A 24,337-nucleotide genomic window follows, 5' to 3' on the forward strand; every position below is an offset into this window, starting at 1 on the left:
TAAATTCCTTAATTTGGCATTTTATCTGACCCTAATCTCACTTTTCAGTCTCCATTCCTATATCCTGTATGACCCAAAGGACATCTCACAATCCCTGGATGGACTAGAGCCTTCCCCAACTTTGTCCCTTCCCAGCTTTGTCATTTGAATCCCTCTGTTTAAAATGTGTTCCTTCCATTTTACTTGCCCTACTTGTATTCATTCTTGCCGATCCAACAGCAGCAGCAGTTCTCCCTCAAATTCTTCCCAGGTTCCCAAGACTGAATGTTCCTAACGCAGGGATCATGTTTGTTTTCTCAACTGTTACACCCACAGCCTAACACACAGTAAGTAGTCAATTAATTACTGAATGAATAAATGAACTCTACAAGGTGCTCAGTGGGGAGTCTGCTTTTTCCTCTCCCTGCTGCTCCCCTGCCTGTGCTCTCTCCCTCTGTCAAATAAATAAATAAATATTAAAAACATAAAAATAAAGTTCATGTGTTTGATAAGTAGGGTTTGAGATATCAAATTTGCCCCTGACAATCTGGGCACAGCACTTACTAGTTGTTTAGCAAGCTCAGCCACATAGGAAAGAGCCTCCAAATTGTCTGAAATTATATCGTTTGTTAGCTGATTAGCCTTAATGCATAAGCACTTTTTTTTTCATTTGTAATGATTTAGAACTTAGAAGGATTTCGGAGGACCAAATCCATAATATTTGTGTTAATGAAACTGTGTCTTATATATACTTGGAATATTTAAGAGAATGAGACTCACCTAACTCTAATTATAAATGTCTAACTGATTTAAATTTGTCTTTTTCTATTGAAATCTCACCAAATTAGTAAATAATATGGGAACACACAGGAAAACTTAAAGACCACCAAATTTATACTTTTAATTTATAAGATTTGTAACATATTGATTACTTGGAAAAAGTGAAGTACTTAAAAAAGAAAACCAACTATGCTAAATTTTAAAATTCAATTTCCACTTCTAGCCATGTGGGAACAATTGGTACTAGATTTGACCTCCTACTGTGAACAGACAGAAAGCTAGACAAAATATAGAAAATATCTGTTTTTAGACACTAGAGAAAAGGTAGCAAAGAACTGATTCAAAAAGAAAAGGAAACAAAGGAATTGAGCCCTAAAATATTGTGGGTTTTTTTGCCTATGCATACTTTCTAGACCACAGCACAGGGAGGAGGAATCCAGGTAGAACACAGTGGCTATGCTGAATTAAAAGGGTAGAGGTTAGAGTTCAGGAAGGCTGAGTGGGCTGGAACTCACAGGACAGAGTCCTAGATAAGAGGAAGCTATCTATGTATCACAGAGAGTTCCAGAAACCTATGTAGGTGATCCCTAGAGGTTTTCACTTGTTAGTAATCTGCACATGCCCAGGATTAATTATTATATATTAATTATCTAATATTGTGCAACAAGTCACCCTAAACTTTAGGGGCTTAAAATATTTGCTTATCTCTCAGTGTCTGTGGGTCAGGAATCCAAGAGCACCTTGATGTGGTGGTTTGAGCTCAGGCTCTCTCATGAGGTCGCAATTAGATGGGGCTGACAGGAGCTGGAGGATCCATTTCCAAGCGGACTCACTCACAAGGCTGACAAGTGGGTGTTGGCTGCTGGCTGGGCCTCAGTTCTCCAATGGGCTGCCTGAATAGCCTCACAGTACAGTAGCCGGATTGCCCCACACTGAGTAACCCAAGAAATACGGGCAAAAAGTAGAACACTGGGATCCCTGGGTGGCACAGCGGTTTGGCGCCTGCCTTTGGCCCAGGGCGCGATCCTGGAGAACCGGGATCGAATCCCACGTCGGGCTCCCAGTGCATGGAGCCTGCTTGTGTCTCTGCCTCTCTCTCTCTCTCTCTGTCTCTCTCTCTGTGACTATCATAAATAAATAAAAAAAAAAATAAAAGTAGAACACTGCTTATGACCTCACCTTAGAAGTCATACACCATCTGCCATCTGCCATATTCTACTGGCCACAAAAAATCACTTTGTGGGACTGCCAGGAGAAGAGCATTGAGAACCTTCTTGGGGTTGAGAACAATGATCCATCTTCTGGCTCTAATACTTTTAGTCCCACCACACACACATCCGAAATTCAAAATATACTCATTCCTTCCTGAAGCTCCTAAAACAAACACTATAAAAAACAGCTCGAATTCTAGCATTTTTCATCCAAATCAGGTCCAGGTATAGATAAGACTTCTTAAGTGCATATTGGATTAAAATCCTCAAATACGATTTCCCTTAACATGAAGGCTATGAAGGACTGCAACACAAACAGACAAATTTGCTTTTTACACACCTTGCAATGTTTCAAACACACACAAGTATTATACACTCCTTATTTAAACTGGGAGGAAAAGTGAAAATACCTAGAAGTTACTTTACACAGCAATTCTGAATCCAGCCAGGTTTATGTTGGTTGTTCTTTATTAAAATTCAGTCCTACCAGTATCTTGGAATAACTGTTATGGCTCTAGTGTCCACCTTTGGATCTCAGTTCTGCCTTCTGAGTGAAATTTCTTCTTCTGTAAAAGATACCTGTTTATGGCAGAGTAGTTTTCTCAGCCCAATTACTGCCTTTAAAAGCTTGGCAGTAGGGAAGCCCAGGTGGCTCAGCGGTTGAGCGTCTGGCTTCAGCCCAGCGCATAATCCTAGAGTCCTGGGATCGAGTCCCACATTGGGCTCCCTGCATGGAGCTTACTTCTCCCTCTGCCTGTGTCTCTGCCTCTCTCTCTTTCTGTGCCTCTCGTGAATAAATAAGTAAAACCTTAAAAAAAATAAATAAATAAAGTAAAATAAAAGCGTGCCAGTACAAAGGCCTCTTTTTATTTTTTACTATCTTTGACTTTCAAAAACTGTGTGAGTTCACTTTGTTAGACAAAGATACACTCAAATTTTGTCAAAATGAGCTCTTTTTTACTTAGAGCTTCTACTGAAAGTGCTGAGGGAACACCCCTAAATCCCTAGGGGAATTCCTGTTTAACCTAGGGAAGTCATGCCCTTTAAGTCCCCAGAGGGCCTTCTGCATATCTGAACCATTTTCTGAGACACTGCTAAATATCCTACAAAAATTTTAAGAAAGGATTTTACAGTCACACCCTAAATTTTCTTGTTAGAAAACGTCCTCACCTTGCTATGATTTTCTCTTTGCCCAGAAGTCATTTCTTAATTTAAATATCATGTGCCATCTGAAGAGGTAGGGATTTTTTTTTTTTTTTTTTTTTAGGAAAAAAAAATTATTTCTGAGCTTTGTGAGTTCGGGCTCCTTTATATCTAGTAGTTTTTCCTTTAAATTTTTACTATAAGCAGGGGCATCTGGGAGGCCCAGTGATTGACCTTCTGCCTTTGGCTCAGGGCATGATCCCAGGGCCCTGGAATCACGTTCCACATTGGGTCCCTACAGGGAGCCTGCTTCTCCCTCTGCCTAGGTCTCTGCCTCTCTCTCTGTGTCTCTCAAGAATAAGTAAAAATAAAATCTTTAAAAATTTTTTTTAAATAAAATTTTAGTATAAGCAGTAGAAAAGAAGCCTTCAACACTTTGCCTGCAAATTTTTTTAGTTATAGTACCCCTTCTTTATAAAAAATAAGAACTTACTATCGCTATAAACTGAATATCTGTACTCCCCCACTCCCTGGAATTCGTATGTCAAGGAACTAGTCCCAGTATGGCTAACTTTTAGGTGCAACCTCTAAGGAAGCAATTAAGATTAAAGTAGGCCATGAGGATGGGGACCTGATTCAATAGGATTAGTGTCCTTATAAGAGACACTGGAGTGCCTCCCTCTTTCTTAATTTCTCTGTGCACAAAAAAGAGGTCATGTGAGCACACAATGAGAAGATGGCTGTCTACAGGCCAAGGGGACAACCCTTACCAAACATCAACTCTACTGGCACCTTGATCTTGGACTTCTGGTCTCCAGAACTGTGAGAAAATAAATTTCTATTGTTTAAGTAATCCAGTGTATGATATCTCATTACAGCAACCTGAGAAAACTAACATATTATCCCACACCGTTCCCGTAGGTCAGAAATTCAGAAGCTGGATAGTTCTGACTTGAGGTCTACGATGAAGTTGCTGTCAAACATCAGCTGAAGCTAGAGGATATATCCAGAGTGGCTGACTCACATCAGTGGCTAAGTAGATGCTGGCTATTGGTGAAAAGCTTTAGTTTCTCTCTACAGGGCTTTCTTGGGTGTTTTCAAGTTATGTTGGCTTGGTTCTATCAGAGCGAAATGCTTTTTATGATCTAACCTTAGAAATCACTCATTGTCACTGCCATATTCTATTACTTAGACAGGATGGCCCTGATTCAATGTGGGTGGGAACTACAAAAGGCCATGAATATCAGTAGTTAAGGCCATGAATATCAGTAGTTAAGGTCACGTGGATGCTGTACCACATTCCACCAGGTTGAACAATGAAATATGAGGCATTTGTAACCTGAGATTACACAAAACTGGAGACCAGCTAGAGAGAAGGGATCTAATAGTAAGGGCTTGCAGTAGAAACCACAGAAGGATCATGCTATAATAGTAGAACTATATGATAGCTCTAGAGTAAAGCCTACTCTGGCCCTCCCTTAATAAAATTCAAAATGAAGCCTGAAATAGATCTGCAAATTACTACTTGTTAAAGCAAAGTTCAACACTCTTTAAAAGACAACATAATCCAGACACTCCGCAAGATAACACTCACAAAGTTTGACCTCCAAAATATATTACTAACCATGTAAAGAAGCAGGAAAATATGACTCATAACCCAAAAGAAGTCATTCACTAAAAACACATCCAAAAATGAGAGACAGAATTAGCAGAAAAACATTTCTTAAAGACCCATTAAGGGGGAATCCCTGGGTGGCTCAGTGGTTTAGTGCCTGCCTTCGGCCCGGGACGTGACTCTGGGGTCCCGGGATCGGGTCCCACGTCGGGCTTCCTGCATGGAGACTGGTTCTCCCCCTGCCTGTGTCTCTGCCTCTCTCTCATGAATAAATAAATATAATCTTAAAAAAAAAAAGACCCATTAAAAATAGGCCCAAAGATTATAGGAAAACATGAATATAGTAAGTTGAAGACCTAAGAAAGAACTAAATGAAATTTCTAGAACTGAAAAATCCAATTCTTAAAAACATCATTAGATGTTTAAATCTTTCACATAATTTCTTCTGCAAAAAAGTATTCTAGGAAAATGGTCATAGTGCTGTCTCAAAAATTAAATATATGATTACCATATGACCCAGCAATTTCACTTCTGGATATATACCCACAAGAACTGAAAATAGGGAATTGAACAGATATTTTTTACAGCCATGTTCATAGCAGCACTATTCACAATAGCCAAAAGACAGAAACAACTCATGTCACTGGCAGATGAATGGATAAATAAAAGAAGCACAATATTACTCAATCTTTAAAGGACCCAGGAGGGCAGCCCGGGGGCGGGGGTGGGGGGGCTCAGTGGTTTAGCGCCGCCTTCAGCCCAGGGTGTGATCCTGGAGACACGGGATGGAGTCCCACATCAGGCTCCCTGCATGGAGCCTGCTTCTCCCTCTGCCTGTGTCTCTGCCTCTCTCTCTCTCTGTGGCGCGTGAATAAATAAATAAAATATTAAAAAATAAAAAAAAATAAAGGACCCAGGAAATTCTAACACACTTATAACATAGGTAAATCTTTAAGATCTTCAGTTAAGTGATATGTGTCAATCACAAATTGGCAAATATTTTATGATTCTACTTATATGAGATACCTAGAGTACTCAAATTTATAGAGACAGAAAGTAGGATGGTGGTCACAGTGGCTGGGAGAAGGAGAATATAGTTTCAATTTGGGAAGATAAAAAAGTTCTGGTGATGGATGATGGTAATGGATGTATAACAATGTGCATGTACTTAACACCATTGAACTGTACACTTAAGAGTGGTTAATATGGTAACTTCTGTTATATACACTTTATAACCAAACTAAAAATAAAATAACTACTAACTAAAAATAAAAAGTTTTTTTAAAGTGTTCTATTTTTTAAGATAGGCTGATTTATTAAGAGTTTTTTTATAGGAGTTATTTTTGTTCTTACAAAAGGTTGGCCTTTGCAAACTCTGGGATAGGCACACCTTACCTTTTTCTTTGTTCTTGGACTTATAGATAACCCCATCTTTTCATACTATTCTCTTGTGAACCATCAATTCCTCCCCTTAATATATTCCACCAATTATTCAGAGTTTTTGTAAAACTAATTTAAACTAATACATAAGAAGTTTCCACAATTGTTCATTAATTCAAATTACTACTGTTAGAATTTCAAGTAGTATAAAAATCTATAACTGCAAATCACTTATCAGCAATTCTCCCTTCCACATGTAAAGCTACTTTTGTTTTTCCTTCAAAACAGATTTATCTGGGGGCACCTAGGTGGCTCAATGGTTGAGCGTCTGCCTTTGACTCAGGTCTGCCTTTGACTCAGGTCATGATCCTGGGATCCTGGGATTAAGTCCAGCATCAGGCTCCCTGCAGGAGCCTACTTTTTTCTAGATAGGTCCCCTGAGGTAAGGGAAACAAAAGCAAAAATAAACTACTGGCACTACATCATAATAAAAAGCTTCTGCACAGCAAAGGAAAAAATCAACAAAACTAAAAGACGACCTATGGAATGGGAGAAGATATTTGCAAATGATGTACCTAATAAGGGGTTAGTATCCAAGTCCCTAAAGAACTGATATAACTCAACACCCAAAAAACAAATAATCTAATTTAATAGCGTGCAGAAGACATGAACAGATGTTTCTCCAAAGGAGAACTACAGATGGGCACTTGGGTTGCTCAATTAAGCATCCAACTCTTAATCTCAGCTCAGGCCTTAATCTCAGTTATGAGTTTAAGCCCTGCCCTGGGCTCCATGCTGGATATGGAGTCTATGGGAGGAAAAAAAAAGAAGATATACAGCTGGCCAACAGACACATGAAAGGATGAAAGATACTCACCATCACTTATTACAAGGGAAATAAAAATCAAAACTACAATATCACCTCAAACCTGTCAAAATAGCTACAGTCAACAACACAAGAAACAACAGGTATTGGCAAAGATGTGGAGAAAAAGGAACTGTCTTGTACTGTTGGTGCTGCCACTGTGGAAAACAGTATGGAGATTCCTCAAAGCATTAAAAATAAAACTACCTATGATCCAGCAATCTCACCACTGGGTATTTACCCAAAGAATACAAAAATACTAATTCAAAGGGATAATGCACCTCTATGTTTATAGCTGCATTATTTACAATAGCCAAATTATGAAAGCAACCCAAGTATCCATTGATGGATTGATGAATGGATGAAGAAGAGGTTGTATATACATACAATGGAATATTACTCAGCAGTAATAAAGAACAAAATCTTGCCATTTGCAATGACCTGCATGGTGCTTGACTAATGCTAAGTGTAATAAGTCACTCAGAGAAAGACACGTAGCATATGATTTCACTCATATGCGGAATTTAAGAAACAAATGAGGAAAGGGGGGAGAAAGGAGAGACAAACGAAGAAAGAGATTCGACTATAGAGAACAAATCGCTGATTACCAGGGAGGAAGAAAGCGGGGGGATGGGTGAAAAAGGCAATGGGGATTAAGGAGTACACTTGTCATGATGAGCACTGGTGATTAAAAACTTAAAATATAAATAAAATAATGTGCTTAACCGGGGTGGGGGGGGAGCTTTGCTGTATCTATAAAACAAGGCTATATGAAACCCATCCTTCATGTAGGATATAGGCCAATTAAACCTGGTCAGTCAAACCTGTAGAATAAGATTTCATCAGTTCCATCCAGTCCGAGGAATTGAATATATCCGCTAAAGCAGTGACTTTCAAAATGTAACTTTCAAAATACCCAGACCGAATAGAAAAAGCATCACTTGGGAATTTTTGAAAGCCCTGCTCCAAACTTTCTCAGAAACTCTGAGAATAGGGCTTAGAAATCTGTTTAACAAGACCTTTTGGTGATTTTAACGCATGTCAAAACTTATGAACCTACTCTCTACAAGACTGATTGAACAAGCAAGGAGCTCCTTGGAAGGAGCTCTCTACCTTGGACAGTGAAGTTCAACTGTTTAGATAACGATTCTCCCCAAACACAGCAGACATATTGTACTTACCTGAGTACTTAATTTTTTTTTTTTTTTTATTTATGATAGTCACAGAGAGAGAGAGAGAGAGAGAGACAGAGACACAGGCAGAGGGAGAAGCAGGCTCCATGCACTGGGAGCCCGACGTGGGACTCGATCCCGGGTCTCCAGGATCGCGCCCTGGGCCAAAGGCAGGCGCCAAACCGCTGCGCCACCCAGGGATCCTGAGTACTTAATTTTTAATTAAAATTAAAATAACTTCCAAAATATGGAAGATAAATCAAGATTTATCTCCAGTAAAACTTAGTAAGCACAAAATAACTCCTTCAACTGTGTATATTTGTGACTATGTTACCTATAAGCATCTGTTAACCTACTTTCATCAATAAGGTTAATTCTCAAAGGCTTGATCGTTAATTAATCAAAGAGCCTCTCTTTGAAAGGCTTTATCTTCCACTAAAAACTAAACCCAAATATTTTTTCCAATATCCCTCTGGTTAAGTCTATTTAATTCATCTGAAATCATTCACCTTCCACACAATTTTAACTCTTTATCAAAGAAAATGGTAATGATCTAATACATTACCTGTGTATATAACTTTTTGATCTCGGCATTCAAAAAGAGACCTCTTCCTGTGCTTGTGTTTTTTTTCCCGGAATCTTACTGTTATTGCTATGTTTGGATTAGCAGCATTGTAATTGAGTTCAGGGAAAGATTTGGTCTCCACAAGGTTTCCGAATTTTTTGTTGACAAAATGATGGACAGCTTTTCTGTGGTCTTTGTTCATGTCGGGTTTAAAGGTAAATTTGGAATTTTCTTTCTTTGCATCCAAATACTTAAAAAAGTCAAGTGCTTCTTCCTCAGATACCAAGTGACAGAGTTCCTTATACTCAAGATTTGGTTTTACAACAATCTCACTGTTTTTACCTACAGTTATTAAAAAGGGGAATTTTTGCCTGACGGCACTATGCAAAATAGCTCTCTGGTTCTTGTCAAGGATCCTGCCTAATGAGAATTCAGGAGATGATCCAATGAGCTCAGTTTTAGAATTCCACTTCTCTTTTATGTCAAAGGCAAAGTGAGTCAGTAAGTCATTAGTTTTTTCATCTAACAAGTTGCCTAAAACATGAACTTGTTCTTCGCCTGTGGAAGTTCCATCATTGACAGTATCTTCCTTTTCTGAACCAGACCGATGATTTTGGTCATCATCAGAGCACTTGGTGAAAGTACTGACTTCTTGGTTGCTGCCCTCTTGACAGGATTTATTTTGAAAATCAAGTTTTGTTTTTTTGGCAAAATTATTTGGCTCAGGTAGTACTTTACTAATCAGGCCACTGGTGCTCTTATTAACTAGCTGTCCCTGTTCATCAATCTCTATAACAACGAAGTCACTTGGTGAGCTTTTTATAGTGCCACGAAATCCAACGTGATCAGTAATGAAACCCAAAGAACTAAACCTAATTCTAAAATCTGTATCCTCTTCCATCCTTAAATAACAATGCCTACAAAAGAAACAGGAGGCAGTCAGTTACCAGAAAGAAAAGTCATGAAAAACAAAGAAGAAATATATTTGCAGGGTTTATTATTCTTTCTCCCTTTCAATCCTGGGTCCCCTTAAAAGGCATTAACAATTTATTTCTAGATATCATGTGTATTTTGACTCTTCTATACCAAGGTGAATTAACAGGCAATCTTTTCTGGTGTAACCGATGATTTGCAACTTCACTCTTCACCCATTCCAAGCTTCCATCTATTATCCAGGATTCAAAGGGGTCAGTTTCAAGTTTACTTTAAAAATACCACTTTGCAGGCCCACAAAGAAGAGACCACAACACAGGATTTAAGGATTTGTCTAAACCCCATTCCTGAAAATCCCCAGCTAATTCCAGGGCATTTGTGGCTAGAGTTTTATATATTAGGGGTTAGAGATGAGAGAAGAAACTAGAAGACAGGAAGAAATAGCCCAAATTGATAGATAAATGAAATTCTAAATAACAACTTGCAATTTGATTCCGCTTCAAAATAGTCTCCAATTAATCCTGAACCTTAAACCTTCTTGAAAACCCAGTTACAAGCTTTTTACAGATACAAACTTTTGAGGTTGATGCACAGGAAAATTCCAACCATGCCACCGGCATCAGAGAGGAAAAAAACTCTGCAGATCCTCTTGAAGCAGATGAGAGAATAATCCTCAAAAAAGTCTTTATTCACTCTTCGCACAGCCTATGGCTACCATACCAGATAGAGCTATATGAAAGACAAAATGCCCAGGCACCGCATACTACTCACATACTAACCACACTCTCTAGTAATTGGTCATCATCTGGACCTTCATCCTATTTCTACCACGTATTCTACTAATCTGAGCCAAGTTAGCGAACCTCCCCCTGCGTCATGCCACGTAGAAATCACAGCAAAACTCCTATATCATGATTTCCTAGACTACATAAGGATAGATTTATTTTCCATCATTCCTTCATTTCCTGCACATCTCCTCAGTTTCTTCCCATAACTGGAACCTATTTCCCCCACGCTGCCGCTTCTGTAGTCCTCTCAAGTGAAAGCTATTTTTCCTTTCATGCCCACCTAATTTAGGACCTAGAAGATGTAAATAATTTCTAGTTGCCACTGCTCCAAACCATTCATTTCTCCTTCCTCTACCTCCCCCAAATCCCAGATTCTTTGAAGTTCATGCCATCAGGCTTTACCATCTGCTGCCATCCTCTTTGGTCCGTAGAGGACTCCTCTTCATTCACTGATGAAGATTTCAACACCTCCCTCAATGTTTTCCTATCCAGCATGACTTCCATGTCCATCCCTATGCACCATCTATTTAACGCCACAGTCCCTCAGTTCCCTATCTCAACCTCAACCCAATTCCGCTTCATCTTAGTCACAACCCTTATTTTCTCATCACCAAAAATTACATCCACTTTAAACATCTGGCTCTCTGATTAATCTTGCTGTCCTTCCATCATTTTGAACTTCCATTTCAGAAATTCTTATACATTGTGAAGGCGTCTAGCCTGCTTCTACTACTAGTCCACTACTGTCCATTCTCCATATGGCCAGAATGATTATTTGTAAGGTAAATCGAACCATATCACAATCCTCTTTAAAACCTCTAATCACACTGATAATGATATCCAAATTACTGACCCTGGCTTCCAAAGACTTGTAAGATTCTGGACTCTACCTATCTCCAAATATATCTTGTACCCTTTCCCCATTACCCACTATACTTCAACTGCACTGGCCTTCTTCAATTCCTTTATGTTCGCTGTTCCTGCTGATTAAATTAGTCATTCCCCAATCACGTCCTCAGAGAGGTCTTCCCTGACTAATAATGTAAAGGAATCAGCAAAGCACTCTTTCCCCAAACGTCAATTTCCTGCACAGTATTTCTATCTAATAATTTTATTATTTATAATGTATCTCTCCCAATTAGAATGTTAGCTCTGTGGGAGCAAGTACTTTGTCTGCCTAATTCACTGATTATCTCACATTTAGAACAGTGTGGAGGGGGAAGCCCGGGTGGCTCAGCGGTTTAGCGCCGCCTTCAGCCCAGGGCATGATCCTGGAGACCCGGGATCGAGTCCCACGTCGGGCTCCCTGCATGGAGCCTGCTTCTCCCTTTGCCTGTGTCTCTGCCTCTCTCTCTGTGTCTCTTATGAATAAATAAATAAAATCTTTAGAGAATAAAATAAAATCTTTAAAAAAAATAGAACAGTGTCAAGCACATATTAAGCATACAATCAATGCTGATTGTTGAATAAATGAATCAACTAGTACAAAATAAGAGCTGTGAGAGTAAAAAGGGGGGAAAGGGGGGATCGCTTTTGCCTATGACAATCAGAGAAGGTATAATACAAAAAAAGTGGCCATCTAAGTCCGCAAAACGATTCAAGACATAGAAATAAGGCAGAGGGCATATCATGAGTAACAAACATACAAACAAAATACGCAATGTCTTAGGGAAAAACTGAACAGCCCAGATACGAGAACAATCGGAAAAATAATTTTTTTTAGTACAGTTCCGGAAAATACAGCTATGATTAGCGCCAAACTGCCAGGCAGTCAATGCCTTACCAAGATCTTAGAAACCACTGAGGGTAGGCAGCCCAGGTGGCTCAGCGGTTTAGCGCCGCCTTCGGCCCAGGGCGTGACCCTGGAGACCCGGGATCGAGCCCCACCTCGGGCTCCCGGTGCATGGAGCCTGCTTCTCCCTCTGCCTGCGTCTCCGCCTCTCTCTCTGTGTCTCTCATGAATAAATAAATAAAATCTTTGAATAAAAAAGAAAGAAACCACGGGGGTGATCAATATACAGCTACTGGAGGTGTCTGAGCAGGGAAATGGCACACACACTCCAAAAAGACGTCTTAGTAAGATGAGCGACGGCCCCTGAGCAGGTGAACGCGATGAAGATCTTCCAAGAGTTGGAAAGCCTTGTGGTCACGGGCAGGGATGCGCCCGGTGAAGAAAACGACCCAGGCCTTCTCCAGGCAAAGGAAGAAGCCAGGAGGGCATCCTAGGCTGCGGGTGACGTAGAACCCCCTTGGGAAGAACGCAAGGCTCAGGGGCTTACGACGAGCACCTTGTGAGAGCGGCCCAAGGGGCCCACGTGGAGTCCGGCACAGAGACGCAGTGTCGCTGGGCAGCCGGCTGCCCGCCGAGACAGCGAGGCGGAGGGGCAGGAGGCAGGTGGGCCGGCCCGGGCTGGGGGATGACGCAGGCTGACGGCAAATTCTGGGGAGACGCTGGAAACGCAGCAGGCAGTGCCTTTTCCCTCGTGTCGTCCTTCAAACAGCAGCGCTCGGCTGGACTCACTCCTATTCGCTTTCGGTCACCGATTCGCACAACTCCGGGCTCCCGGCGGCGGCGGTGTGGCCTTCCGGCGCATCAGGAGCCCCCCGGCCCGGCCCGGCCCGCCGCTCCTCCAGCTTCTCCCTCCTCTTCCCCCTCCTGCCCCAAAGCCCATACTAGCCCACGTCGCCTTCCTCTCGCAGGCACAAAGTCAGGGTCCCAACGCTACGACTCTCGTCCTCCCCCCCGCCCACAGAAGCCCCGCATCCGGCGAGAAGCGCGACCCGGTCTACCTCAGGTGCAGGTTAAGGAATCCCGGGCACAACGCTGTGCGCATGTCCGGAAGTCCTGGCCTCCTTCTGCCGCCGAGCGCGGCGTATTTAAAGGGGCAGGCTCCCATTTTTTAAAAAATTTTATATTTATTTATGATAGTCACACAGAGAGAGAGAGAGAGAGAGAGAGAGAGAGAGAGGCAGAGACACAGGCAGAGGGAGAAGCAGGCTCCATGCATCGGGACAGGCTCCCATTTTAAAAAGAGACGCGGAACCTGGAATTTCCCATGCGGCGGAGGCGCTTGGAGGCGCAAAGGGGCGGGGTGGGGTGGGCGGGGCCTGGATTTGTGATGTGGGCGGGGCGGAGCTTTGTAATGTGGGCGGGGCCCGTGACAAGTGGCATGTGTGGGCGGGGCCAGGCGACTGGGTGGTGCTGAATGGGCGGGGCCTGGGGCGGGAGTTTTGTAGTATGGGCGGGGCCCGGTGACGGGGTGGTGTTGTGTGGGCGGGGCCAGGTGACTGGGTGGCGCTGTGTGGGCGGGGCCTGGGGCGGGAGTTTTGTAATATGGGCGGGGCCCGGTGACGGGAATGGCGTTGTGTGGGCGGGGCCAGGTGACTGGGTGGCGCTGTGTGGGCGGGGCCTGGGGCGGCAGTTTCGTAATATGGGCGGGGCCCGGTGACGGGTTGGCGTTGTGTGGGCGGGGCCAGGTGACTGGGTGGTGCTGTGTGGGCGGGGCCTGGGGCGGGAGTTTTGTGATATGGGCGGGGCCCGGTGACGGGGTGGCGTTGTGCGGGCGGGGCGTCGCGGTGTGGGCGGGGCCCGGTGGCTGGGTGGCGCTGTGTGGGCGGGGCCTGGGGCGGGAGTTTAGTGGCGTCGACCTAGCAGGTGGGGACCTAGCAGGTCGGCCCCACCCCCCCCCACCCCGGTGCCTTTCCGAGCGCTCGGGTTCCTCCGCCAGCCGGCTCAGCGGGGCGGTGCCTCGGTGCCCCGGTGCCCCGGTGCCCCGGCGTCCCGCGCCTGGCCAGGTAAGGAATTCCCGCCGCCGTCCGAGGTCTGCGCTCCGTACTCCATGCCTGGGCCGCAGGGTTGTGGAAGGACGGTTTCGGTCTTCAAAGTGAGAAAAGTCAGGGAGGAAGTAGGTGGCGCGGGCACAGCCTGCTCCAGGGTGGAGGAGACTCGGGTGGGTTCCCGAGGATCGGACAGTTAATCGGGCCCGAGGAGGACGCTGGGGCGCGAGAAGGCGTCCGCAGGCCCTTCCGTGGCTCGGTCCGACCTCGCCTCGGGTTTCTCGATTCCCAGGCCCTGCGTGGCGGGAACCAGTTTGCGAAACGCAGCTGTTTTCCTGAGAACCAGGAAGTAAAGGGCAGCTCCGGGCAAAGATGCTCGTCGGGTGGAGGAAAGCCTCCGGAGCCTCCGCAAGGTTCTAGTTCGCTTGTCGCCTGGCTTCCAGGCCCCCGGGCCGTTAGGAAGTGGAGAGCGGTGCAAGGGCCGGAGAAGCACGTCGTCAGATGGGAACAGTAGACCTGAGAGCCTGGAGCGAGAGAGAAAACAGGGGGGTAAAGAAGCAGACCCCGAGAAAGCGAGGGAACATTCCAGCTCTTTAGAATGGGAACCTAGAGCTCCAGTACTGCCTGAAAAAAACCTATCTGCCCCAGGAGCCCTAGGAGCAGAGAACATTAAAGTCTGCCTTTTCCCTTTCTAGGGGTAACCCCTGAAGGAATTCGTCAGAAAGAGCCTATTTCTCTAATTCTCTCACGCTGAACACCCACTTGAAGCTTGCTTTCTACCTCTCCGATCCAAGCGCCTGATCTTGCGGGCCAAACTTGCTCCCTCCGCAGTCTCCTCCACCTAAGTAAATGTCAAGAAAGGTTCAGGCTGAAAACCTTGGTGCAGCCTCCTCGCCCTTCATATCAGCGCACAGGATTCTATTTGCTCGACTTGAGAAAATATCCAGCCTCCTGGGACTCTTGCACCGTCTCTGCGGCCACTCTGGTCCAAGCCTCCAGCATCTCCCACCTGGATTGTTGGTGTAGGCCGCTAACCGGTCTCTTCCTGCTTCTCTGCCCTTGCTCTAGCACCCTTTCCTCTCAGCAGCAGCCCCAGGGTCCTCTCAAGACCTCAATACAGAGCATATCTCTCCTACTCTCAACGCCTCCACTGTCTTCTCACTCAGAGGATGAAACAAAATCAATACAAAAGCTGTAAAGCTTTTGAGAGCTGGTGCCTGACCACTCGTTCAATCTGCTGCTTTCCTGCTCCTTCCTCTCCATACTTACTGTCTCCCTGCTGTTCTCAGGGGGCCCACTTCAGACCTTTATATTTGTAGTATTCCTTTTGCCCCATAACTTTCCCCACTGATATCCCAGTGTGTGACATTCCCATTTCTCCAGACCTTTAATCACAGGGCACTTTCTTATTTTTTTTTAAAAGATTTTATTTATTCATTAGAGACAGAGAGAGAGAGAGAGAGAGAGGCAGAGACCTAGGCAGAGGGAGAAGCAGCCTTCATGCAGGGAGCCAGACGTGGGACTCGATCCCGGGTCTCCACAATCAGACCCTGGGCCGAAGGCAGTGCTAAACCACTGAGCCACCTGGGCTGCCCCTGGCACTTTCTTACTGAGAACTGCTCTGACTACCCTGTTTAAAACTGTTTAAATCCCTTCTCTATTTTTGTCCACTCCATTTGGCACCATCTAGCCTAGTATAGAGTTTATTTGCTTATTACCTGTCTTCCTCTTTTAGAATATAAGTCCCATGAATTCAGTTATTTTTCTTTAAGGATTTTATTTATTCATGAAACACACACACACAGAGGCAGAGACACAGGCAGAGGAAGAAGCAGGCTCCCTGCGGGGAGCCCCATGTGGGACTTGATCCCAGGAGTCCGGGATGGTGATCTGAACCAAAGTCAGATGCTCAACCACTGAGCCACCCAGGCTTCCCAAGTTCAGTTATTTTTTTCTTATTTTCCTAATGCTTCATCTCCAGGAACTTGGATCAATATCCAGCACAAAGTAGACACTCAGTAAATAATTTGATTTATTTCAATATTCAATATTTTAGAAGATTGAAAAACAATGTATGTTTTTAATACATCCAAACATTATATGTATATTTAATATATCCAAAGCATTTTAAATTACTTAACCATTGAATTAAATCCATGCTTGAGAATTATGTGTTATGCGTATTGCATGGCGTACCAGCACATACCCTGCTTCCGAAGGCCAGCCCTGTAAAATTTAATAGGTCCAGAAGGTGTCACCAGCTTTTGCTCATAATGCTAGTGTTGAGTTGTCCAATAATAAAGACTAATGGTTATCCAGCATATTTTGCCTAAGAAAGCATGGGAGTGAATAATGTATTTTAGGATGGTTATAAATATATTTAAAATACTATGCTTAATAAAATAGGACTATCATTACCTGAAAAGCTTAGTTATATTCTCCAACCTCTAATTTCTACTGTCAGTAGCCCCCCTCACCACTATTCTAAAAACTGAGCTTATATACAAGTCTGCAGATTCCTTTTCTTTAAAAAAAAAATATGATACAAGAATAGCTTCAGCCATAAAATAATTATTGCAACATTTTTTAAAAAATCACCTAATTATTGATAGGCCCTTTGCATGTGTTAGTTTAAAATCTTACAGCAAGCCTTAGCTATTACCATCTCTGCTTTTCAGATAAAGAAACTAAGATCCAAAGAAATTGAATTATTAAGTCTGATCACAATTGATTGTGGGAGAGCTACGTTAGAACTCAGGCCCATGCAGCTTCCATCTTCTTCCTCACCTCTGTACTCTCTCCCTCTGATCAGACTGCTTATGAGGCACAGTCTTAAAACTTCATTCATTCACATGACAAAAATTTTTGTTTTCCTATCTGGGGCATAGTACTTTATCTATTGGAGAACCTCCATATAAATGAGAAGTATTGGTTTCCACAAGTAAACATTGGTTTTAGTATATTTCTCGATTATTATCTTAACTTCTGTTCTTGTCCAAGTTGCCTTGTTTAAAAATATGAATGGGGGGTAGCCTGGGTGGCTCAGCGGTTTAGCGCCACCTTCAGCCCAGGGCATGATCCTGGAGACCTGGGATCGAGTCCTGCATCAGGCTCCCTGCATGGATCCTGCTTCTCCCTCCTCCTGTGTCTCTGCCTCTCTCTCTCTCTGTGTGTGTCTCTCATGAATGAATAAATAAAATCTTTAAAAAAAATAAAATTAAAATTAAAATATTAAAATAAAAACATGAATAGTGCCATGAGAATTAATGGCATAAGAAAAGTCATGAAGATATTTATTTATTTATTTGTAAGCACTATATCTTTTTCTACTTCTATTAATCCTGGGCACACTAAACTCTTGCACACTTTGAAATAATTGATACTTTTTAATTTCTTCTGCACAGTAACTTTTTATTGTTGAAAATGCAGAAAACCAAGTAGAACTAAAACCACCATAAAAATCACCATCAAAAAAAAAAAAAAATCACCATCAAGGGGGCTCCCTGGGTGGCTCAGTGGTTTGGTGCCTGCCTTTGGCCCAGGGCGTGATCCTGGAGACCTGGAATCGAGTCCCACGTCGGGCTCCCGGCATGGAGCCTGCTTCTCCCAGTGACTATGTCTCTGCCTCTCTCTGTCTCTCTCTGTGTCTCTCATGAATAAATAAATAAAATCTTAAAAAAAAATCACCATCAAGAGATAATCACCTTTAATTTTTTAGTATACGTTCTTCCAAATGTGTGCTTAAAATAAAATTTTCAATTCTGAGCTTACAGGCATATATATATATATATATATATATATATATAGAGAGAGAGAGAGAGAGAGAGAGAGGAGTTATCAGAAGGCTTTCTTTTTTTGGTATCCCTACACATCAACTTTGTTAGAAATCTAGGTGTAAGAGAGCTACAGAATTTATCCCTGGTCCTAAGATAGACTTTTTATTCGCAATTTCCTGTATTTTATCTCAAGACTGTAGGATTGCCAAGTGGTCTTAACCTTTACTAGTTTTGACAATCACATTGTACTTCTTACAATGGAGGGAAATCTGAGTAAAGGAAAATAATGTGAATGGAGCAACTGCAAAATCTATAGGCAGAAATAATTTCTTAATTTAAAAAAATCAGCCTTTCTCTCACTCAACACAAATATGTGAGTAGCTTCTAAAGCCCGATTGGGTTGGATCTCTGGTTAGGAGAGCACACCATCTAGAGGAGAAGGCAGACACATAAACAATAAAATATGATAATTGTTATATTAGAATAATGACTGGTGACAGTTTGGAGCAAAAGATATGACTATCAGGGAACACCAATAGTGCCTTTTGCATTGAGCTTAAAGAAACCACAGGCATTTGCCAAGTGGCCCTCAAGGTAATTAGGCAATTCTTTTACCTCGCCCTAGATGACCTCACCTCCTGTTTCACCAAGAAAATAACATCGTGTGGGAATTCTCCCTCTCATTTAAAATATGTCTCTATCCAAACCCCTCTTTCTAGATTTGGAGGAAAAAATTTCCTTCTGTTCAAGGCTGACATCTTCACCTATCCTCCCTTCACTATCCCTTTTGTATCTTCAACCAAGCTTAACCCTTAAAACAAATCTTAAGCCAGGAGTTTTCAGGGTGTGGTTGAGGTCCCCAAGTCTCGTTCAAGAAGTTCATAGCATCAAAATCACTGATGAGTAAAAGATTCATTCAGAATACAATGGATTTTAATGAAACAGTTCATTGATATGATTTCAGATTCCACATTGCGGCTGTTAAGAAATTATCTTTTATCAAGTTTCACTATAGTGTGAAAGAAATACCTACTACTTTGTGACAAGGCTATTAAAATTCTGTTTTCAACTCTATGTGTGAAGCTGGATTTTCTTCCTATATATCAACCAGATCAATATGTTGCAGGAGAGTAAATGCAAAAGCAGATATGAGAATCCAGCTATCTTCTATTAAGTTGGATATTACAGAGATTAACAAACCGTGAAATAATGTCATTCTTCATTTATTTTGGAAAAAGTATTTTATCAAAATATATTATGTATACTAACATGTAGTACATTTGTTGTTATTAATGAGTTAATGAACAATTTTTAAATTTTTCAGTGTCGATTTCAGATAAGGTAAATATTGGTAAATATAACCAAAATAAACAAACCTCTTTGGATTCCACAGAAATTTTTAATAGTGTAAAGGGTACCGAGACCAAATTTAAGAACTGATGCCTTCCTTCTCTCTCCCTCCCTTTATCTCTCTCTCTTTCTCTCTCCTCTCCAAAGCCAGATTCCTTGGAAAATGCGTTGTTCCCATTTACTCACTTCTCCATTAAAACTCTTCTTAAGCCACCCAGTTTCCAAATCTAACACATCCATCAGTATTTATTAGATCTCTGGGTCTTTTATACTAACCTATCCCCCATTCTAGAATTCTCTGATATGCTAATTGTCCTAGTTGTCTTCTTATCTCCATGGCGTATCAATAGTTTTAAAGATTCTTCTTTCTCTCCATTTCTTCACAATCCATATGTTCATAATAGACAACCTCATGATTCACTTACGAATATGTGAGAATGCTCATATAGTGAGTATTCTTTACCTAAACCTTTCTCCTAAGCTTCAGACCATATATCTAACTACTTAGTACCAACTCCCCTACATGGTACCAGAGTAGATATTTAACATTTAATGTGATTATGAACACTTCATTTCCTCTAATATCTAATTGCTCAAGCCAAAAAGCCAGGAATCAATTTCCTCATTTTCCTCACTCTCCTTTCCTTTAATATCTGATTTTGATTAAACAATATTGATTTGACCTCCTAAATCTTTGAATCTTTTTTTTCTCAATTCCTTGACTTTTTTAAGCCTTTAATTTCTTCTCACTTAGATTATCACTAAGTTTTCAAGCTGGTCTCCTTGTCTCAATATACATCTCACGTTTTTTATCCAGAGGAATCCACTTAACCAAATAATATCATATAGCACCTTTCTCTAAAATCCTGTAATGGGAATGCTTAGGTGGCTCAGTCAGTTAAGCATCTGACTCTTGATTTCAGCTCAGGTTATGATCTCAGAATTGTGAGATGGAGCCCCACATCGGGTTCCAAGCTCAGTGTGGAGTCGGCTTGAAGTCTCTCCCTCACCCCTTCCCCTTGCTCAAGGGCTCATGCTCTCCCTGTCTCTCAAATAAATAAGTAAAACTTTAAAATCTTGAAATAGCTTCCCTGTAACTTTTACTATAAAGCTTAAACTTCTTGTCTCAGTATATGAGGCACATGATGATTTGTCCCTGCCTACTTTTCCATTTCATCTCTTACTACTTAAGAACATGCTTCCTATGCTCCAGCCATAGCAAACTCCTTGCCTGAGTCTAATTAATGTTCTCCCAGTTATTCCTGCTGCCTGGAATTTCCTTTTAGGTTTCTCCTCATTCCTTTTCACTCATCCTTCCAATCTTCCTCCCCACCCAACTCTGTCTTGATATATTTCCTTCAGACTGCCTTGGCTCCATGCTCCTCTGGGCCTCCACACTCTGCACACACCTCTTGTAACATTTATCACTCACTATAATTGTTTGTATCCCCTGCTGGACTGAGAAGCTTGAAAATAAAGATTTTTTTTCTCCTTTCTGTAGCTCCCATAACTTAGTACAAAGCCTGACATACAAGGTTTTTGAATATTTGAATAAATGAGAGGAAATGTTTTATCTTTATAGAAAAGAGAGTGACTTGAACAATGCATTGAATTACACAAGCCTGCTAGTGGACATATGGTATGAATTTTGGAGTCAGATAGGAATTCAAGTCCAACTCTCTCATTTACTACCTTTGTGAAGTAAAGAGGTTGAAATTGCCTTCATTACTATAAGGAGTACGTGAAATATATGAATTACCTAGCATGGTACTCAACAGCAAATTCATCCATTCATAAATCTTATCAGCAGTACATACAACTTGCTAGTGAGTAGTTATCTATTAGTGAAATGAACTCATGGAGCTCATAGTCTAATGGAGGAGGCAGATAGTAAACAAGCAAATAAATACATGATTACAATTACATTGTGCAGTGATGAAAGATAATTAGGTTGAGGGCAGATAGACCTACTTAGATGTGGTGGTTGAAGAAGAGAATACGAATATGGAGGCCTAGAATATAGGGAGACATTTTGTTTTTTGCTCTTTTATAGCTTCTGAATTTTGTGTCACATAAATCTGTTTACTCAAAAAATTAATTATATCACATTTAAAGATAAAAATATAGAGGGAAGGAGAATAAGTGACAGAAGAATATCTGAATCTCTTCGTCTTGATTAACTAGGAGGAAAGGTTGCCACTTGCTGAGAAGGAAAGGCATGGAGGTCAAATAAAACCACATGGAGAGAGATAAAGGCATGAAAGGCCACTAAGGATAATGAGCAAAGACAAGTAACAATTCACAGCAGTGTTGATGGCCCCGTGGAAAGAGGCCCCATAAATTTGTGTTCAGACCAGTCTACTTACTCAGTTATCTAATTTTCTATAGCTATATTCAGCAGTGCTGGTATACAAGTAAAATTATGAAATGTATTCATAACCATTGCTCTCCAGGGTGGTAGGCAAAAGAAAGAAGGGACTGAGGAAATAAAGGTTTTCTCTAGAGTGTAAAGTGGTGAACCATAGGGTTTGGCTTAGTAGGGAATGAATTATGATCAGACTGGTCTATTGGACTCAAATGACGTGGAGCACATTATAGGAAAAGTTGATTATTTACCATATATTTTAATACCACTCAAATTATTTTAGGACTTTTTTTTTTTTTTTACTTCTACCAAAGAGTGTTCATAAGTGTTCAATAGTAAATAAATACAGGTTGGGAAAAATATTTTAAATTGAAAAATAAATTTTTTATGAATAGAGTTGATTCTTAAGTTTTCAGGAATTTTTCCGCGAAAGTAAGTTTTTCACTTCTTTGTGTAAATTACATTTAAGAAATATCAGGAAAAAAATTCCTCAATTTGTTAATTGATAATTACAGGTAGAGAAAGAAACTAAGACCAGAGGACAATTAGACAAATGAACCACAAGTTTAATTTCTCCTTAGAATATCAATTAGTTGACTTTGGAGTGTTCCTTTATTATGGTGTAATCAGTTGTCAACATTTCATATATTGTAATAAAATGTGATTTATAGGGGATCCCTGGGTGGCGCAGCGGTTTGGCGCCTGCCTTTGGCCCAGGGCGCGATCCTGGAGACCTGGGATCGAATCCCACGTCGGGCTCCCGGTGCGTGGAGCCTGCTTCTCCCTCTGCCTGTGTCTCTGCCTCTCTCTCTCTCTCTCTCTCTGTGACTATCATAAATAAAAAAAAAATTAAAATGTGATTTATAAGCTTACAGATGTCATTGCTGAAACTACTGTAAAATTTTAATGAGAATTTTCTGTATTTTAGGAATAGAAGATGAATAAACCCATAACATCTTCAACATATGTGCGCTGTCTCAATCTTGGACTAATTAGGAAGTTGTCAGATTTTATTGATCCTCAAGAAGGATGGAAGAAGTTAGCGGTAGCTATTAAAAAACCATCTGGTGATGATAGATACGATCAGTTTCACATAAGGTAACATATAAAATTCTTTTCCTTTTTAAATTCTTACATCCTACTCTAGAATGATTACTAATAGATATAAATACAACCTAATGTTGCAATTCAGAAAGTAAAACTCTTTCCAGGGGAGATAATCTTAATAAGTAACCTCTTTTTTTCCCCTGTTTTTGCAGTTTTTGCTTCATTCTCCATTATGTCAGTGAGGGTAGTATTATGATCTTGCAAATAAATTTTTAGGTGAGAAGATTCCCACTTTTATTCTAGTTTTCTATTTAGCAAGCTGAGAAAGTTCCCTCTGCCTCACATTTGTCATGTCCAGATTGAACATACGGGCATTTTAAGAATCTCTAATAAAATTCTAAGTGTGTGAATCTCTACTTACCGTAACAGTGTACTTTGGAAATTCTTCAAGCTGATATTTTAAAGTTGCTTGTAAATGTATACATCTATGAACAGAATTAGAATTCTTAGTTCTTAGCCAGAATTTTCCAACACTATCTTCAGATAATTTCATTCTTTGTCTCTATTTATGTCTGCTTGATTTAGTACAAAATATGAGTGCAGATTTTTTGTCTTGTCAGTTATTTTGGCCCAAAGTTCAGCCCAAAATCTGTCTTTGGTAGCAAGAGTAAAAGACATTAATTTGTGATTTTCAACCTTAACCTGATAAAGATCCCAAAGCCTTCACCCGATCTTAGTTCTTCCAGGAAATGTTTCTTCATTTGAAGGATAAACATCTTAAATTACTTGAAAGAAGTTTAAGTTTAAGCATTGAGAAGCAACTTTCAAAAATAGTTTATTTATATTAGCATTAAAAACTTTTGGGGCAGCCTGGGTGGCTCAACGGTTTAGCGCCGCCTTCAGCCCAGGGCCGGATCCTTGAGACCCGGGATTGAGTCCCACCTCAGGCTCCCTGCATGTAGCCTACTTCTCTTTCTGCCTCTCTCTCTCTTTTTCTCTCTCTGTGTCTCTCATGAATAAATAAATAAAATCTTTAAAAAAATAAAACTAAAAAACTTTTGGAGGATGGTTGAGGCAGTGGTGGTAGGGAGAAAAAACTCTTTTCTACAGAATAATGGCAGCTAATAATTATTGAAAGAGTGATAGCTACCAGTTTATAACCACTAATGAGTAACTGATGCATGCAAGACTCAATCAGTGAAACAAACCACAAGACAAAAAGTTGTTGATGAACAAGTTATACTCAACATTTCAAAATCTTATCCACAGGTTACTCATGAATTATGAAGGGTAAAGGTACTTTTATAAAGGAAAAATCTGAAGTTCACCTCCTTAACCAAGTAATAAACTTTAGGTCACCAGTAATGGTACAAGCTGCTTTATGTGGCTCTTAATGTCACCTATATAGCATTCTTACCAAACATTTTTATTTTTAAGATTTTTAAAGAGAGAGGGAGAAAGAGACATACACATAGCACCAGAGGGCAGAGGGCCAGAGGGAGAAGCACACTCCCTGCTGAGCAGGGAGCCCAATGCAGGACTCAATCCCCGACCCTGGGATCCTGACCTGAGCCAAAGACAGATGCTTAAT

At 41.2% G+C, this 24,337-nt stretch overlaps 2 protein-coding genes across 11 annotated transcripts in view; one reads left to right on the top strand and one right to left on the bottom strand.

Annotated features, from left to right (window-relative positions):
• Positions 1 to 13,502, bottom strand: part of PUS7L (pseudouridine synthase 7 like) — a 33,184-nt gene extending 19,682 nt beyond the window's left edge. The window contains exons 1-2 of one of the 8 annotated variants that reach the window (XM_055318751.1): positions 13,222 to 13,347; positions 8,711 to 9,627 (exon numbers count right to left, since the gene is read on the bottom strand). In XM_055318751.1, coding sequence (XP_055174726.1) covers positions 8,711 to 9,627; positions 13,222 to 13,328 — 1,024 coding nt within the window. In that variant the 5' untranslated portion in view covers positions 13,329 to 13,347. Of the gene's footprint in view, positions 1 to 8,710; positions 9,628 to 12,214; positions 13,202 to 13,221; positions 13,348 to 13,475 lie in introns of those variants that run through there. The other 7 variants (XM_055318749.1, XM_055318748.1, XM_055318753.1 and 4 more) reach the window with 7 other exon arrangements.
• A 617-nt stretch (positions 13,503 to 14,119) lies between these two features.
• The window catches only part of IRAK4 (interleukin 1 receptor associated kinase 4), a 31,046-nt gene continuing 20,828 nt past the window's right edge, over positions 14,120 to 24,337 (top strand). Inside the window, exons 1-3 of one of the 3 annotated variants that reach the window (XM_055318849.1) lie at positions 14,130 to 14,226; positions 14,904 to 15,230; positions 22,628 to 22,797. In XM_055318849.1, the coding sequence (XP_055174824.1) occupies positions 22,637 to 22,797 (161 nt within the window). In that variant the 5' untranslated portion in view covers positions 14,130 to 14,226; positions 14,904 to 15,230; positions 22,628 to 22,636. Of the gene's footprint in view, positions 14,227 to 14,903; positions 15,231 to 22,627; positions 22,798 to 24,337 lie in introns of those variants that run through there. The other 2 variants (XM_055318850.1, XM_055318851.1) reach the window with 2 other exon arrangements.

Source organism: Nyctereutes procyonoides, unplaced genomic scaffold (genome assembly GCF_905146905.1).
Source record: "Nyctereutes procyonoides isolate TBG_1078 unplaced genomic scaffold, NYPRO_anot_genome, whole genome shotgun sequence".
In the NCBI taxonomy this organism is placed as follows: Eukaryota; Metazoa; Chordata; class Mammalia; order Carnivora; family Canidae; genus Nyctereutes; species Nyctereutes procyonoides.